A 19,319-nucleotide genomic window follows, 5' to 3' on the forward strand; every position below is an offset into this window, starting at 1 on the left:
GTGCATGTATGTGTTCACAAGGACTCTCTCCAAGCGTCAATGTTTGCACCTTCTCTAGGTGCAATGTTTGAGCATTTCCTTTGCACTGGCCTAGAACGAGTTTGCTGGAGGAAGTGCCTAGAGTAGAAGTCAGGCTGGGTAACAAAGTCAGTGGCTACACATACCCTCACATCACACTTACAACTTAATGGCTTTTTGTGAAGGAACCTACTCAGAATAGTTTTCTAGAGCAGTATTAAGTCAAGAGGAATCAAGCAACGTGCATTATTATGGGATCAAAACCAAAGTGATAAGCTTCACTACTTTTCATCCTGCCTGACCTATTATATCAATATCTGGACTGTTAATTCAGTTCAGAATCACAAATTACTGGAACCAGAAGAGACCAAAAACATAGCCCTCTCCCCTCATTTCGAGGCTGGAGAAATGGGAAGCTTGCAAGGGGGAGTCACTTGCAAGCACATGGAGAATACAATTGGAAAAACAAATTTCCTGCCCTGCATTCCAGGGCCCTTTCATTCAGACACTGAGTCTTTTGTTGTTCATCACTTTCTGGGGTTACAAGGCCGGAGAATCCAACTTGTGTGACAAATCTCTCATGACCAGGAGAGGGCGCTAGAAGTTAATATAAGTAAATCCATCCAAATATTGAACTTTGTAAGCAGGAAGCATGAATTGAAAGCAAATCAAGACGTACAGCAACATCACAATTTGCATTAACATGAAACAGTCCAGTGAGGAGAGAAATTAATTCCTGAATCACAAACTGCCAAGCAAGTTGCTTCGGGCGCAGTCTCTGGAGACTGGCTGACTTGGCTCAAATTCTTGGTATGTTTTTATTCCCTAGGCAACCTCAAGTAACTTACTTCACCTCCCGAAGCCTCTGTTTCATCTGCATATTGGGCATAAGTAACTCCAGTACTCTTGCCTGGAGAATCCCATGGACGGAGGACCTTGGTAGGGGCAGTCCATGGGGTCGCTAAGAGTCGGACATGACTGAGCGATTTCACTTTCACTGTTCTCTTTCGTGCACTGGGGAAGGAAATGGCAACCCACTCCGGTGTTCTTGCCTAGAGAATCCCAGGGACAGGGGAGCCTGGTGGGCTGCTGTCTATGGGGTCGCACAGAGTCGGATACGACTGAAGTGACTTAACAGCAACTGCAGCAACACCATCTTTATGCTTGCAAAGAAAGGATAAATATGTACAATGTTTCACATTCAAAAAGGGTTTTTGTTATCATTTAATGGATCAGTGATTTCTGTTATGATCTTAAGAAAATTAGTCTTTTAAAAATGCTATCAGGTATTACCACAAAAGTGCTAGAAGAAATTTCTTTTACTTTTTGAGGTCCATCACATTAATAAATGTGGGTTCCTCAAGCATATCTTAAATTTGTTGTGCACTGGTATGTGAAAGCTGTTCTTAAATTTCTATAATCTTTCTGAGATTTTCCTCATGGTATCTTGCATATTATAATTTAAAAAGAAATCACATATATTTATTTATTTATTGGGTAGATGGTGGCATGGGTTTTGTAATGTGTTAGACTTGGGTTTGAATCCAGGCTCCATTACCTTCTTCTTAAGTTACCCTTAGAAGACGAAAATCTTAAAGATTCTGATTCTTTCATCATCAAATGTGACTGAATATAACCAGTTTGAAGTATTATTACAAGGATTAAAATGGCATACGAATTAAATGGTACTTAAGACCGACTTAGATGATATTTAATCACAAACAGCCTGTCATAGGCCCTGGCACAGGATGAATAATGTATCCAGAGTAAGCATCATTATTCTCATTTACAATGACTTGCCCAAGGACACATATCCTTCAAGTGGCAGTTTTTGGACTCCAGCAGTTATTCTATCTTTTCCAAAGCAATATAGCCTCACAGAATCACGGGGTCTCATGTCAGACTCTCCAAACATCCCCTTTTGGTGCTTCCATCCTGAGAAGGATCATTTTCCCTCAGCTCACCATTTATGGGATTATACTGCTGTCTGTCCAGAGAGCCAAGCCCCAAGCAGAGCCCCGTTACTGGGTCATTCACTTTGACAAGGAAGTTGGGAAAGCTGACAGCCACGTGGATTCAGTATGATCCAGCGGCTTCACCTCTTTTCCTCTGAGCCTATCAGAGCCTGTCACTTTAAAATGAAATCTTCAAAGAATCCAGAAACTAAACCCTTAATTTCTTAAAGACACACTAAACAGATGAAATGCCTTAGGTTAGAGAAAGAAAAAGACTGAAAGGAAACTCAGGAATCCAGAGAGGGGAAGTTTTGTTTCACAGAAGAGATACTGGGATTTGGTAGAGATATATTGTTCAGGTAGCCAAGAGGGAAGACACAAACCTGAAATTTAAATGGAAGCAAACAAACTGGAATGGAGTCTTAAGACCCCAAAATGGTCAGTAAGCACCATATGGTGTAGGTATGTGGGTAATGCAGCAGATGCAAGCAGACTGATGGTCACAGAAGTTCTCGATGAGCCCAAAGGTGCAGAACCCAGGCCAGATGATCCTCCATTTTTCCCCACCAACTCTGACCTGACAACTCTCTGGAGTTATGGAGAATTTCTTCTGTGAAAGACAATGGGAGAAAAGAGAGAATAAATGTTAAGACCACAGCATTCAGTCACCCCATCTCCCCATCAGACAGCTCTCCAGAGTCAGATGTTCTTTCATTGTGTAACCAAAAGTGGAGTCCCGCTGCTTCAAACCGATAAAGAAACAAGGTTGGTGGAGAGAAACTTTTGGTTTTGGATGCTGACAAACAGGGGTGGGGAGTGGGAAGGGAGGATGCCTGTCCAAAGGCCAATCCCCCACCCCACCTGACAATCAGGGAGCAAGAGCTTTCACAGACAGAGGGAGAAGGCTACATGCTGAAACAGCACAGTCAGCTCTGTCATCTTCCAATTGGTCATCAGTGATCTGACCAGTGTCTTCCTAACTGTTTCAGGTACAGTTAATCTTCAGCTACAGGATCAATTCAGTTACAGTCTGGTCATCAGGTGGTTAACTTCTCCAGCTGTTGGGGATTTCAGTCTCTATAAGAGCTCACAGGATAGGGCTCAGAATATTACCTATAGCCCTTGAGAAGGGAATAAATGCCCTTGACTATGCTTAATAACCAAACTATTATTACTTGGTCTCTTTTCTTTTTCTTTGTGTCTGCGTGTTTACTTTTATAATTAAATTTATTCTTTTACTAAGGTTTTTCCAGACCAAAGGCAGGCAGGGGACTTGGGGTGACAAGGACCATAGGGTCCTGCTCTGTTTCTATTGCATCTTTATTGCACCCAAAAAGCTTAGCATAATGTCTTGCACCTAATGGCAGATTCATGAATACAGTTTGGAAAAATGAGTCCTCTCCGAGTTCTAAGGTGGCCATCTGTGTGGTCTGTACTGAGCTGGAAGTTCTTGAATTACTGTCGTCATATGGAAAGTATGTGCTAATGTGTGGTGAAGACACTCCTTCACAATGAAGCAAGTCATGTTCGCCTGCACCAATGGGAAGGTTGACTTGATGGACTCAGCCAAGCCCTAATGGTGTTAAACCATTTTCAGCAATGCTTGCTGACTGTCCTGGAGGACAACACGGTTAATGCAGATATGATGTCATCGTTCCAGATATTAACTCTGATTGTCCTCAGGGCTTGTAAGTTCTTCTTTTCCCCCAATTTCCTTTGACCAATATTCTCTAAATTTTGTCCCTTATAAAAAAACTCCAACTTTCTGGTTTATTTACTCTCCTCTTTTTTTTTCCCCCAGTGTATGTGTATTGTACAGGTCATCTAGAACAACCTCAAATTTCCAGTACCAAAAAGCTGTCTAAAACAGCCCGCCTGGAATGCATGGTATCCAGTGTAACAATTTCTACCACATCTGTATATTGGTATCAAGAAAGACCCGGTCAAGCCATACAGTACCTGCTACACATTTTCTCTAACAACACCGTCAAAAGGGAATCAGGCATTCTGCTGAGCAAGTTTGAGGCAGAAATGATACCTGAAACTTCTACATCGACCCTCACCATTCACAATGTACAGGAACAAGACTCTGCCACCTACTACTGTGCCCTCTGGGATGTGCACGGTAGAAGACATTAGAGTCATGCCATTCAATAAATGATCCTTGGGTTTTCATTCACTATCATGAGTTAGCAAACCACAGTTACCACCTGTATGCTTTGTGCAGTTTTCTAGGTAAACTTTTATGTGGGTGACTCTGCAAAGTTGCCAAATCCCACATTTTCTCAAAGAGGAAGCTTTGTGTTATATAACACAGGGAGCCCAGCCAGATGCTTTGTGATGATCTAGAAGGTGGGGTGGGGGAGGGGAAGAAGGTTCATATATACAATCATACATATGTTATATGTATTTATATATGTATAATTATGCATACATATGTATAATTATGGCTGATTTGCATTGTTGTATGGCAGAAACCATCACAACATTGAAAATCAATTTTCCCCCAATTAAAAAATAAATTAAAGAAAGAAGTACCTGCAAATATCCAGGCTCCTGTTTTCAGGAATCATCTTGTTCTCCAACAGGCTTTCCCAGGGCACCCATGTTCATTCATCTGAGTCAACCTCCACAACACACTGTTTTATTTTCTGCCAAGATATATACACCATACTATCTGTGACTTCTTTTTAAATTTAAGTAATTAATTAATTTTTGGCTGCACCACATGGAATGTGGGATCTTAGTTCCCTGACTAAGGATCAAACCTGTATTCCCTGCAATGAAAGTGTAAAGCCTTAACCACTGGACCACCAGGGAAGTCCATGTGACATCTTTTATATGATTTGCATGTCATCACATTTTTTTTCTGATCCACTTATCTCCTTTGATTAAAATTGTGGATATTAGATTGCTGCTGCTGCTACTGTGGCTAAGTTGCTTCAGTCGTGTCCGACTCTATGCTACCCCATAGACGGCAGCCCACCAGACTCCCCCATCCCTGGGATTCTCCAGGCAAGAACACTGGAGTGGGCCGCCATTTCCTTCTCCAATGCATGAAAGTGAAAAGTGAAAATGAAGTTGCCCAGTCATGTCCGACTCTTAGCGACCCCATGGACTGCAGCCTGCCAGGCTCCTCCATCCATGGGATTTTCCAGGCAAAAGAGTACTGGATTACATGTTACTTATTCAGCCTGGAGGCTAAAATGTAACAAACACATGATGATCTAACCACAAGCAGGGCTGACTGCAAGGATGTGTTAGTCGCTCTATGATCCCATAGACCGTACAGCCTGCCAGGCTCTTCTGTCCATGGGATTTTCCAGGCAAGGATACTGGAGTGGGTTGTCATTTCCTTCTCCAGGGGATCTTCCGAACCCAGGGATCGAACCTGGGTCTCCTGCATTGCAAGGATAAATCTATTAAATACATGCCTGGAATGGTGATATTTGATTTTGCACAAAACTTATAAATGCTGGCTGCTACTTACTGAGTTCAAGTCAAAGTTTCCTTTGGGTTGGAGCATGGCGAGTAGTTCACTGAAGATTCCACCTATCCCACAGTAAGTGTGTGACAGGCGTTGTGCACAGCACACACTGAAAATGTCATATGCTCTGTCAGATTGGAGATCATTGCTGCAGCACCCCCTCTCTGCCACTGGGCTGCCAGTCCCCAGTGAGACGATAGTCCTCCAATTAAATATTAACACATCTCAGGGTTATAAATCAGGAATTCCGGTAACTTCTAGCTCAGCTCATGGTTTATAATCTGTGTTGTTTTGCTATGACAAAACAAATAAGATCTTTGTCTTCTTCAAATGTGCTTTTACTTAGGTAAAACAGATGAAAGTAGATTTGCTCTGGTTAAAAGAATTGAAGGATAAATAATTCTTAGGTTTGTTTTCTCAAATAGCTCTTATGTTTTCTGATTTTTCAATAGAATACAATTATCTGTCTATACAAAGGGCCTAGTCAGGTGGTGAAGACTTTAGTCTCTTGTATCAGAGAGACCTAGGTCTGACCTGGACTCTGGCATTTACCAGCCATGCAACAAGGAGGATCGCTGCTATAGTCCATTTCCTCAACTGTAAAATAGTGGTCCTTGTAGAGCATCTATAGGTACAGGAACACACACACACACTCCAGGGCTTTGTACCTAGGACTTAGCACCACATTTGTCATAGTGGGGTTGACTTACAGCTTAAAGATAGATTAGCTAGATACAAAGAAAATCCCATGAGAAGTCATCCCAAATCAGTTTCAATAAAGGGTGCACATAGGTGAGAATAACAGTGGCTTGCTCACGGACCAACAAGCCCTATGTGGGTAGCGGGGAAACAAGTCTGTATGTGGAGTCACTTACTCCTCCTGCTCTTCTTTAGACCAATGTGAGCTTCACTAAGGACACTGGCCACACATATCAAAGGCAAACGAGCCAGAGGCAAACCAGCCTGATTCATGGAACACCGAAAGCACTTTATAAGGATGAATGGTACTGAAGACAGAAGTGGCTCAATTAATGTCTGTTGAAATGAGGTCTATATTTCCATTATTATTGAGGTGTTTGCATTACCTAAATGGTGGATGGGGATTTTCTACAGATGGATACATGAAATCTCCTGATGATTTTGACTTAAATTCTTCTTATACAAGAAGCAGGTGATTCACAGTGACTGTAAGTAATAGAACCAATGTAGTATTACCCAATTAATACTGAATATGAGAGCTGAAGAACTGATACTTTTGAACTGATACTTTTGTGGTGCTGGAGAAGACTCTTGAGAATCCCTTGGACTGCAAGGAGATCCAACCAGCCAGTCCTAAAAGAGATCAGTCCTGAATGTTCATTGGAAGGACTGATGCTGAAGCTGAAGCACCAATAATTTCGAAGAAGGAATTCACAGGGCCTGGACTCCATCCTAGGCCTGCTCATGCTGATCATGCTCAGCCACCTTTCCAATGGACTCTGAACTCTGTGTGTAGTGCCTATGAAAACGACAACAGAAGGATAAGACCCTCTCCAGACAGGGGAACCTTGAAGATCATATCTAGGTTACTCATCACCTAAGAGAAAACATACACTAATCAACCCTTCCTCCAGATAGGCCATAAATTTTTCTGTATCTTTCAGAGTGTAACCTCGGGCTTAATGATTATTGGCTAACTGTTTGACTGTTTGAGCACATGAGCACATAGCACGTGAATGATGGGGTTATTGAGGTTGAATTTTCCTTGGTTTATGTAAGTCTCAAGGAATTTGGAGTGGTGGGTTCAGACACGTACACATGGGGTATAAAAGATTTTCACAAATGTTGGTCAGGGTCCTTGGCTAAGAGGAGACTCTGCCTTGGGCCCGCCAGTGTAATAAACTGCACTCCACTATCTGCATTGTCCTTCTGAGTGAGTTTGTTTCTCAGAACATGTGGCTACAACACTTTGACCACTTGATGCAAAGATCTGACTCATTGGAAAAGACCCTGATGCTGGGAAAGGAGAAGGGGGTGGCAGAGGATGAAATGATTAGATAGCATCACTGACTCAATGGGCATGAATTTGAGCAAACTGCAGGAGATAGTGAAGGACAGGGGAGCCTGATGTGCTACAGTCCATGGGGTCACAAAGAGTCAGACACAACTAGCAACTAAAGAGCAGCAAAAGTCTAGGAAAACCTTAAAAGTCAGTATTTTCTGTAACATACTGTGTATTACCAACTCCTCACACATACTTACACTGTGGGAAAGGTGATGTGTGTTCCCTAAGAGTCAAGTTGGAAAAATCACAATTCTGCAAATTGCTAGGCCCACCTGGAAATCCATATTGCCTCTTTTGACTTGAGTGACTTTACTTTCAACCCTGAGAATGGGTTTGGAGAATTAGCCCAAGGCAGAGGAAAGGGCACAGCTTTGTAGTCACCATGTCTGGAGGTTGGGATCATGGATAATTTTTTCTACATCACTACTGTGGCTCCTATATTGTCTAATAGAAAACTTTTATTACTTTTGAATTTTAGTTCAGAATTTGTTTTTAAGAAAAATTCACATATTTCATAAAATTAAAAATACCTCAGAAACTATTGAGCACTTGGAGACAACATATAAAAACTGATGGTTAGAAAGGCTCCGTTTTGACCACCTCTTCTCCCCCCTCCTCCAGCAGCTTTTGCTTCTTTACAAAATAAAATCTTATTTTCTCTCCTGATTTCCAGTGAGCCTATCTGGCAAGTGAGAGACATGTTAATGCTCAGGGTGGCTTATTGGGCTTAAATGTCTTATCTTCCCCTTATTATAGACACTATAATGTACAGATAGAGCCAAAAATATGCACTCTTCTCTCTTTTTTTTTGCTGTGTAGCTTGTGAGACCTTAGTTTCCTGACCAGGGATCCAACTCAGGCCCTCAGCAGTGAAAGCAAGGATTCTTAACCACTTGCCCACGAGGGAATTCCACACAGTCTTATTAACACTATGCTACTGAGAGGGTAACAGGCAGGAAGGCCAGGAGTCTCCAAACAGAGGAAATAGGCTGCAAATGTCAGACATTTTTTCAATCTCTCTCTTAAGGGCAGGAGGAAACAAACTAATGATATATATTTTCTCCTTCTCTATACAAATTTAAAAAGAGGTTTCTCTTAAAATACTGTGTCTCCATAATGACACCTGGTTCCACCTGAACTTTTCTCAAATTTTGACCTAACATTTTTCTTAGGGAAATGTTTGTCTTAAGCTATGTTAATGTACTATGCATTTACCCCAAACTCTGTCTTCAAGTCGGTTCCACCTAAAGGCTCAGAACTGACTTGACAAACCAGTATGTTATCCTCATACATTGTTCTCCTAATCCATGTAAATACTATTTGTATGGCAATCTGCCCTTATACAAGATTCAAGTCAATCATTTTATGGCCCAGATGACTGGTGCCAAGATTATCTCAAAATGCATCTTGTGGGTGAGGGACCTGGTGCCATTCTCTGAGTTTTTAGACATTCCTTTGGGCTTCCCTTGTGGCTCAATTGATAAAGAATCTGCTTGCAATGCAGAAGACCTGGGTTCAATCCCTGGGTTGGGAAGATCCCCTGGAGAAGGGAAAGGCTACCCACTCCAGTATTCTGGCCTGGAGAATTCCATGGACTGTCTAGTCCTTGGGGTCACAAAGAGTCGGACACGACTGAGTGACTTTCACTTTCACTTCTTTCATTAACACACTGCTAGTAACTATATAACATCCAGCTAAAAGCTAGCAGGCACGTAATTTATCTGCACCCTTTTGATGTCTATGTTAGAAGCTTTCTCTATCTCTTTTATACTTTAATAAAACTTTATTACACAAAAGTTCTGAGCAATCAAGCCTTGTCTCTGGCTCCAGATTGAATTCTCCTCTGGAGGCCAAGAATCCCACCACCTTTCATGGTTCAGCAACAACCTTTCACAACAATGTTCTTGCTTTCTTTACTTCTGTTTTGTCCAGAGGCAGTGGTGAGAAAGAGCTGTGCACTTCACTGCACAGGAGGTGTTTCAGTCTGCAAGGTTGCTGGCACTCCTATTGCCTGAGAACATGACCCTCTACCTTTCACGGAAGGTTGCTAGAAAATCAGCCTCATGTGATCTTCACCTGGAGAGCCCAGAGAAGATAGACTTTCAGCTTTGACTCTGTCCCCTTCTTTGGGGCATGGATTTCTCAGTCAGTTCAAGGATATAAGGGGCAAAAAGGATGGATTCTGTTGAAAGTTTTCTGTTTTCTCCTCAAGTTCCACTCTTCACATTTCTCCAACCTGCTCTTGATGCAGGAGACTAACCCCTGTGGAGTCCACTAATGGGCACCTTCACTCATTGATTTCCATTTAATTTTGGCCCAGCTGGAATTTGAAGTTCAAAGAAATGAAGACTGTGTCACCTGACCAAAGCATTCCTTCCTTGGGCACTAGGATTTCGAAGCCCTGAGGAAAAAGAAAGAAACACATGTTCCTCTCTATTAAGTTTATCAGTTAGAAAGTACAGAATTCAATGATACTCTCTCAGCACCTGTCTAGTTTCCTGTTTTCTTACTGAAGGAGCAGGGGTACATCCTGTTCTGTTAAGGACTGGATCTTAGTGGCTTTTTGGAAAGTGAAATGAAATAAGCTTGGTGAGGCCTTCTTCCTACTCTTCAACCTGTATTACTTATCTGGGGGCAAAGGTAACCCACTTATTTTAACATCTATTCGATTTCTTCCTTTTGCTCTTCCAGATTGACTCTCCATTTCTCTTAAATCTCCTTTATGTCTTACAAGTCAGACCTTCATGAACTAGACTAATGGTCTTATATCTGGTTGTTGTTTGGGAGATTGGGAAGTGGGAGAAGAGTAAGGTTGGGTTCCCTCCTTGACAGTGATCTTGGATTGACTGCATCATCCTCCAGTGACCAAATATAGTGACACCTAACTCATAGATAGAAGGTTTAAGTCCAGAAACCAAAAGATGAAGGTGTAGGAGGACTTTCTTTTTATACTGATTAACCCCATGGAGGAATGTGTTTCCTTTACTAAAACCCTGGGAGGCTGTTTCCTCCTCCTCCTGGTCCTCTTTTCTATCTGCTCCTCATCCTTTTTGGGCACTCAGCCTGGGTAGACAGAATGTATGAGTAAAAATATTCATCTATGAATATTGCTCTGAGTATGCACATTTGTTTCTCTATTTCTTAGATTTGGTTAGGATTTTTTTCCTGGTGGCTCAGATGGTAAAGAATTTTCCCGCACTGCAGGAGACCCAGGGTTTGATCCCTGGGTTTAGAAGATCCCCTGCAGAAAGAAATGGCAACCTATTTCAGTATTCTTGACTGGAAAATTCCATGGACAGAGGGGCCTGGCAGGTTACAGTCCATGGGGTCACAAAGAGTTGGACACAACTGAGTGACTAACACTTTTTTTTAAAGTAACTTCCAGTGAAATAAGTCAGACAGAGAAAGAGAAATACTTTATGTTATCACTTATATGTGGAATCTGAAAAGTAAAACAAAAAAATATAGCAATAGCAAGACTCTCAGATATAGAGAATAAGCTGGTGTTTACCAGTGTGGAGAGGGAGGTGGGGAGGGGCAAGAGATAGCTATAGGTTTAAGAGACACAAACTACTATGCACAAAATAAATAAGCAAAAGCACAGAGAAATAGAACTGTTGTTTTGTAATAACTTTACATGGAGTATAATTCATAAAAATACTGAATCACTATATTGTACGCCTGAAGATAACATAATATTGTAAATCAACTATACTTACTTCAATAAAACTATACTTGATTTACAGCATAGTTACCCATGCCAGCAAAGAAAAAGTAATCTTTTATTTCTTGATTATTTTGATTTTTGTTGGAAATGCTATTCCAACTGAAGCAAAGGAAAATATGTAATTTAATAGCAGGAAGGAACATATATTTTCACTTTAGAGTATCCAGATATAACTTTCCATATACACACAAATGCTGATACCAAATCAAAGTTTGAAGATCAGATATTTACATAAAAAAACAACAACAACCGTGTTCAAGGTCAGTTATGATTAAAGAACTGCAACCATAGAGTTTGTAAAATTCACAGAAGAAGATGAAATGAAGACCTAATATAACAGCCCCTGGGAACCTTAGAGTACCATCAGAGCCAAGAAAATGAGCACAAACGCCCCTTATCATGACTGTGACCACATCCTTCCCAACGTGGAGCAACCTTGGTCCTGAGTCCAGACCTCAGCCCTGACTAGATAGCTCAGCCTCAGCCTGCAGCATTTCCTGTGCTTCTCAGGTCTATACCTTATATCAAAGAAAAGAGGAAAGGGAGTCTGATGGCTATCGATCATACCCCTACAGATGTTAGTAACTGTGCCCCTAAATGTCTGCTTTGACATCATTTGCTGTTGATGTGGATTCCTATTTAGAGACTATGAGTGTTGAAATGGCCTGATTATCTCAGAGAGAAAGAAGACAAGGTGCATTATTTAATTTCCCAGAGATTTTCAGTCACTGTGAAGAATTTGGGCCAAAGGTATTGACAATGAACATAATGGACTTGATAACCATTTAGCTCCCACTGGCTGCTAGATAATTTATCACACATATTCTGAAGCTCATATGATTATCATCAAGAAAAACCCTGCAAATAAGTGTGTTTCATGGGAGAAGGAATTTATGCTTAGAGAGGGTAGTTATCAGTCCAAACAAATAGTCCATGCTGCTTCAATTGCTCTGTTGGGCCACTGTGAATCCCCTTAGTGTTTGTTAACTGTATAAGGATATACTTTGGCATTTGTGAGCAAATATGGGTTGACCCAGACCTCTTGCCCTACCTAGGGGAGCCTGCTCTGGACATAATGAGTAGCCACTCAAGAAGTCATGGCTTGAAGATCACCTTGGGGCATCTCTTAAAGAGTTCTGTTTCTGTACACTCTTCTCTAGGACCCTTCTCCCTAGTGGAGAACAGAAGTCTAAGAAAATCATCTATCTTCTGTGTTTTGTGAATTTACTTTACCGAGAAATATCATAGATGGGCTACATAATGAAGGCTCCAAACTCCATGCTTGGACTTAAATAAACAATCATAATAATATGCAATGAGGATAATGTTTCAGAAATTTATAATCAGCATATTTTTATTTTCATAAATAAATCATGTAGTTACCTGTAGTCTTTCTTCTACTGAAACTAACCCATGAGATTTGCCACTCATGGAAGGTGACAGTGACTGTACCCAGAACAAGCTCACTTTTGCTTCTTTTATTTTGCTTATTTTTCCCAGATTTATTGAGATACAATTGATGTGTAAGACTGTGTAATTTTAAGCAATGTAAGATGTAGAATCAACAGTGGTAGGTTAAGTTCTGATTCTTACACCAGCCAATTCAGAGGAAGAGACCAAATCCCGGAGACCAGCAGGGCAAAGAACTAGAAGCTGATGAGAACACAAGGGGGATGGAAGGATGACTGTAAGAATTCACACTCCTCCTGTGTGTAGTGAAGCCATCGGGGGATGAGAGGAAGGATGAGAGAGAAACAAAAAGATAAAGAATGTACTCAAAGGGACTGAACTAATCTGCAAGGGACCATTCTAAAACAGTGGAAACTATTTTAAATTGGTAATTAGTGCTTTCTTTCAATGTCAAAATGAGGAGATACATCAACTATACACAACAATGATGCTCCCACACCTCACACATGCACAGAGTAGTAGCATGTTCTACCACTGACCTTTGCTCAAGTTGCCTAGGGATTTGGAATCCCAACCCATGCAAGCCTCCCTTTACCCACAGGATCAGACTATGTTAGCCTCAGGAGAATTCCTTTTTCTAATTCTTCATGGGGATGTGTCTTTTTTTAATAAATAAAAATGACCTTTATGTGCTCCTAGTTAGGAGTTGGTAAGTTCATAGAATCATGTAGATAAGAAACGGGTTTTAAATCAATTAACTCTATGAAACTTCCTGGTTCTAAGGAATGAAAATGAGTCTAGGTTAAAAAGAATGATCAAAGAAGATGGCACTTCCTCCCATGGGCACAACAATATTATAACCATTTACAGAGAAACTGTTGATGAGTAAGACCCAAAGACTATCAAAAAAGACCTTCTACAAATAAAGATATAAAGAAGGAACTACAACAAGATGGGTAGAAGGGGCTAAGGAACAGTATAAACAAGACTCATAAGCCAGGATAAGTGACCCACATACAGGAGGAAAATAGCAATTGCAGAGTTTCTCCCCAAGAAACACAGGTACCAAGCCCCACATAGGGCTCCCCAGACTGGGGGTCCTGCACTGGAATGACCAGACCCCATAACATTTGGCTTTGAAGGCTGGCAAGGCTTACTTTTGGGAGAGTCAGAGGTCTGTGGGATATAGACACCCCATTCACACAGACTGCACACAGAATCTTACAGGACAGCCACAGTAATATGAAAGGAACCTGAGTCAGACTCACCTGCTGATGTATGTGAGCCTTCCAGAGAGGCAGGAGGCAACTGGAGCTCACCCACAGGACATAGACTCTGGCAGTGGCTGTTTTGGGTAACTGGTGCTGGCAGGGACACTGGTGCCGGCAAGTGTCATTGTAAATTCTTCCTCTAGTTTATTAGTGTCTGAACCCATAATGTTCTCAGCTGACATTTCAGGAGAAAATCTACAGGCAAGAAGAGAGTGACATGATATATTTAAAATAATTAAAGGAAAAAATCTACAACTAAAAACACTATCTAGGAAAAGCTTTCATTCAGATATGATGGAGATATCAAAAGTTTTAAAGATAAGAAAAAGATAAAAGAGTTCAGTGCCAGCAAATCAACTTTAAAAAAAATAATGCAGAAACATCTCTACATAGAAAAGGCCACAACTAGAAATATGAACATAAAAAAGGAAGAATCTCATTGATAAAGGCAAATATACAGTAAAAGTGGTAAGTCAAGCACACATAAAGCTATGAGGAAGCTTAAGAGACAGTGAAAATCTGTGAAATTGTCTACATCCACAATAAGAAGAAATGCAAAAGAAAAGGACACAAAACATGTAAGAAACAGTAAACATGGGGGTGTGGAGTAAAAATGAAAGGTTGTTAAAATATGTTTGATTTAAGAGACAAGCAACTTAAAATATTCTCTATATAGACTACTACATATAAACTCCTGGTGGCCACAAACCAACATCTATAAAAGATAATACATGAAAGAGAAAGGAATCCAAACACAACACTAAAGACTTTACTAAATTCAAAAGGAAGACAGCAAAAGAAGGAAAGAACAAAAATGAACCATTGAGTAACCTTACAAAACAATTATTAAAGCAAAGGCAACAAGTACATAGGTATCAATAATTACTTCAAATGTAAATAGAATAAATGCTCCAATAAAAGGACATAGAGTGGCTTTTAAATATGTTATAATTCATAATATCAAGTTAATATCTATGTATTCCAAGGGAGAAATCTAGAAGTTAAGACATCATAATGATAGCAGTTGTTGGTCTTGGTAAAATGATCACAGGTATATTTAATTATTTTATTGACGTATGAGTGCTTTACGTATGAGTGCTTTACGTATGAATGTTGTGTTAGCTAACACAAAACAGGTAAGAAACAGTGATTCAATGAAGTGAATCAACTATATGAATCACAGGCATCTTTATTTTCATCTTTACCTGTTTCTCTGAACTTTTTCAATGAACATCCCACTTAAGAACTGGGTGACTTTTGTTGAGTCACATCGCTCCTCTGAACCTCATTTTCCTGATCAATAAAATCAGAACTACCAACACCAATATTATGTGATTGCTGTGAGAAAAAAAAACATTTAGAGAAATAGCCTTACAGATAGACAAAACTCATTAAATATTTGCTACCATAAAAGTCAATGTTTATTAAACACACAATATTTGAAAATACTAAGCTGAGAAAAATACTAGCTCCTGGACAAACAGAAACCATTTTCATTCCACAGAAATCAAGACTCCTCCATGGCTCCCTCACAATCATATCAAATAATCCTCCAGAAACCACTAGTTTTATCTTGAGATCAGCAGAGCCAATGAAGGACCAGAGGACACAGGAGACTCAGACCTGAGGAGCCTGCAACCAAAACTAACAGCCCAAGGACACATTAGTCTGGCTACTTCCTTCTCCTCCCCCTATTCAGCCATGCCCTCTTACCACTGACTTGGGGCGTCTAGCCACCAGGTCCCCACTTTCCTGCCTTCACTTTGAGCACACAGCCCAGCAGATAGGATGTCACCACTGGAAACATTCACATTTTTCTCTTTCTGGGCTTGTGAGTCACTCCCTGATCATTTCACTTTAGATGAATGAGCAAAAATTTCTTGGATATTTCTTACATTATCAGAAGTTCATTAGAAATTCTCTTCTTTTACTTACAGTTGGATTTGGGTTATCAAAAGTGGAGCAGACCCAGATATCCCTTTCCACAGAAGTAAAGAAAAGTATTGAAATACGTTGCAAGATAGAGAGCACAAATTTTGAATCAGAAGCTGTTTACTGGTACCGGCAGAAGAGGAATCAGGCTTTGGAGCATCTGGTTTCTGTGATCTCAACAAGAACCGTGGCTCAAAGTCAAGTGGGTGGAAAGGACAACAAAGTTGAGGCAAGAAAAGATGCTCGAATGTTCACCTCGACCCTTACGGTAAATTTCGTAGATAAAGAAGATGTGGGCATTTACTACTGTGCTGGCTGGAGCTCACGGTACTAGAACTGTGGAGACTACCCACACAAGATCCCCTCCCTGGGTATGTGCCCACCCACCTCCTTCCCACCAGCAGCAATCAGTTCCACACCTGGGCTCCCCACCTCAGCCCCACCTCATCTTCAGCACTTCCTGAGCTTTTCAGGAAGTCATCTTGGATCACGCTTGCACTTGACCTTCAGGTTTTATTTGACACTGTATCCCAATGAATAGAATTCTTGGGAATTCTAGCGACTGAGGGTACACAAACTGTGCCACCATTCATCATCTCCCCATCCAGAGACTTCTGTATGTGGGCAAGCTTCAGGTTTAGAAAGGGCATTACCATATTCCTTTATTATGACATATACTCAACAAGGTTGCTGTGCAACTATTACTGGTTCATTCTATAAATAAATAAAAACCTAGAAAATTTAATCCTAACAATCACCAAAGAAAAGAAATCCATTCTTTGAACTGGACTTTGAGATCACACTGAAAAGTTTAAGGATTGCAATTCTTTAAGTGAATATTAGACTATTAAGGATAAACTAGGGATGAAACAAGTGCCCTCTTTTTGAGAGGTATGGGTAAAAGGATTCTGCAGGCATGATATCATCAGAATAGAACTCTGTGTCACTGGGGTGCTTAGATGAGCTCATCATCCTTGGTTACTCAGATTCTGCTTGTGAAAAAAAGATAAAGTGGGACTTCCCTGTTGGTCCTGTGGTTAGGACTCCATGCTTCCACTGCAAGGGGCACAGTTTTGATCCCTGGTTGGGGAACGAGGATCCATCAGAGGGTTGTTAGATAGTTAGACTAGGAAAAAGGAGTCCAAAATGTCAGTGGCTAAAAGACAAAGAGAGGAAAAGCCCACGAAAATGGAACAAAAGAAAATCCGAGGACCAGAGTGAGAACCTAAAGGGTTAAAGTGTGTCCCCCACCTCCCCTCTCGGAAAAGAAGAGAGAATGCCTGCCAAGACCAGAAGAACTAACATTGGTGTGTCTGAATGAATTCCCTATAAGTGTTCTCAATGCCTTGCGTATATTAGGTCCTTTAAACTGCATTATCTGTAAGATCTTTACTCTTATCATGAAATATGTTTGACTCATGAGGCAAATAAAGTACTGGGTGGTTCAATCACTTGTCCAAACCACACAGCTGGTCCATGGCTAGTCGACAGAGTAGGAAACGGACCCAGATCGTCTAGCTGCTCTTGATTAATACATGAAACCACTTCTTAACTGAAGGACCAGGCTTCCCTGGTGGCTCAGTGGTAAAGAATCTGCTTGCCAAGCAGGAGACTCAGTTTTGATCCCTGTGTTAGGAAAATTCCCTGGAGAAAGGAATGGCAACTCACTCTAATATTCTTGCCTGGGAAATCCCATAGACAGAAAAGTCTGGTGGGCTATATCCATGGGATCATAAGTTGCACAAGATTTAGCGACTAAACAGCAGTAACAAATTTAAGTACAATGAAAGGATGGATCCATTGTTCCCAGCGCCACAAACGAGGTTGTACGGTGCATCATAGAACACTAACTGACTCATGTTACCATTAGGTGCTAAAGCACGTGCCTAGGATTGGAATAGTAGGTATCTTTTCAGAATAAGTAAAATGTCAATAAATTATCTATTGACTTTTCAATGTAAAACAATACAAAATTCTTATTTTCTATTTCTAATAGTAGTATCTATAGCAGGTTTCATGCAAGAATATGGATATGTGAGCCTTCAGCCTTTCCTCTCCCATTTCTGGTGTTATATTTTTATTTACATCCTGACCTATACTGCTTATGACCATGACAGTTTTTTAGTGGAGATATTGTTGCTTATTAGAGTCAAAAATAATCTACCCAGGCCTCTATAGTTTTCCTTGGTGGCTCAGTCTGTAAAGAATCTGCCTGCCAGGCAGGAGACTGTCTGAAATGCATTGAGATAGGGGTTCAATACCTGGGTCGGAAAGATCCCCTGGAGAAGGGAATGACAACCTTCTCCAGTATTCTTGCCTGGAAAATCCCATGGACAGAGGAGCCTAGCGGGCCACAGTCCATGAGGTCACAAAAAGTCAGACATAACTGACTAAACCACCACCACAGGCTCCATGTTTTAAAATTTTTATTTTAGTATAGTTGATTAACAATGCTGTGCTAGTTTTGGCTGTACAGCAAAGTGAATCAAATATACGTATCCATATATATCGTCTTTTTTGGATTTCCTTCCCCTTTTCGGCCACCACAGAGCATTGAGTTTCCTCTGCTAAATAGGGTTCTCATTACTTATCTGTTTTATACGTAGTCTCAATAATGTATGTGTCAATCTCAATCTCCAAATTCATCTCCCCTTCCCCCTAGATGTCCATGCATTTGTTCTTTACTTTTGTGTCTCTATTTCTGCTTTGTAAATAAGATAATCTCTACCAATTTGGGTTTCCCTGGTGGCTCATATTGTAACCAATCAATATAATATTGCAAAATAATTAGCCTCCAATAAAAAATTTTTAAAAATTTAAAAAAAATAAATAAAGAAGTATAGCAAAAAAAAAAAAAAGAAAAAAAAAAGAATCTGCCTGCACTGCAGGAGACTCTGGCTTGATCCCTGGATCGGGAAGACCACTTGGAGAATGGAATGGCTACCCACTCCAATATTCTTGCCTACAGAATTCCATGGACAGAGGAGCCTGGCAGGCTACACTCCAGGGGAAAGCAAAGAGTCAGAAACAACTGAACGACTAACGATTTCACTTTCATACCAATTTAAGAAAGAGAATTTTAAATAAATTGACTCTATGAAGTTTCCTGGCCCAAAGGAAAGACAAAATGAGTCTGGATGAAAAGAATGGTCAAAGAAGATGGCAGACTAAGAAGAACTTGAGTTCATCTCCTTCCATGGGCACACCTATATTACAGCTATTTACAGAGAAACTGCTGATGAGAAAGACCCAAAGACTAGCAAAAAGATCTACAGATAAAGATATAAAGAAGGAACTACAACAAGATGGGTAGAAGGGGCTACCCAGGAGGAAAATAGCAACTGCATAGTTTCTCCTCAAGAAACACAGGTACCAAGTCCCACATAGGGCTCCCCAGCCTGGGGGTCCTGTACTAGAATGACCAAACCCCATAATATTTGGCTTTGAAGGCAGGCAAGGCTTACTTTTGGGAGAG

General features: G+C 40.6%; 1 long non-coding RNA gene and 1 gene segment (V, D, J or C); one reads left to right on the top strand and one right to left on the bottom strand.

Moving 5' to 3' along the window:
- Nucleotides 1–2,288: 2,288 nt before the first annotated feature.
- Nucleotides 2,289–14,054, bottom strand: LOC148778372 (uncharacterized). The gene is made up of 3 exons (XR_016036439.1): nucleotides 13,910–14,054; nucleotides 4,512–4,624; nucleotides 2,289–2,583 (listed from the first exon to the last, which is right to left on the bottom strand). It is a non-coding gene; the product is annotated as an uncharacterized LOC148778372 (long non-coding RNA).
- An 872-nt stretch (nucleotides 14,055–14,926) lies between these two features.
- Nucleotides 14,927–16,178, top strand: LOC148778373 (putative non-functional T cell receptor gamma variable 10). The segment is given in 2 exon segments: nucleotides 14,927–14,963; nucleotides 15,850–16,178. Coding segments are annotated over 2 exon segments (366 nt in total).
- The last annotated feature ends 3,141 nt before the right edge of the window (nucleotides 16,179–19,319 follow it).

This window comes from Moschus berezovskii, chromosome 3 (assembly GCF_049115385.1).
Source record: "Moschus berezovskii isolate FMDL1 chromosome 3, NW_MosBer_1.0, whole genome shotgun sequence".
NCBI lineage: Eukaryota > Metazoa > Chordata > Mammalia > Artiodactyla > Moschidae > Moschus > Moschus berezovskii.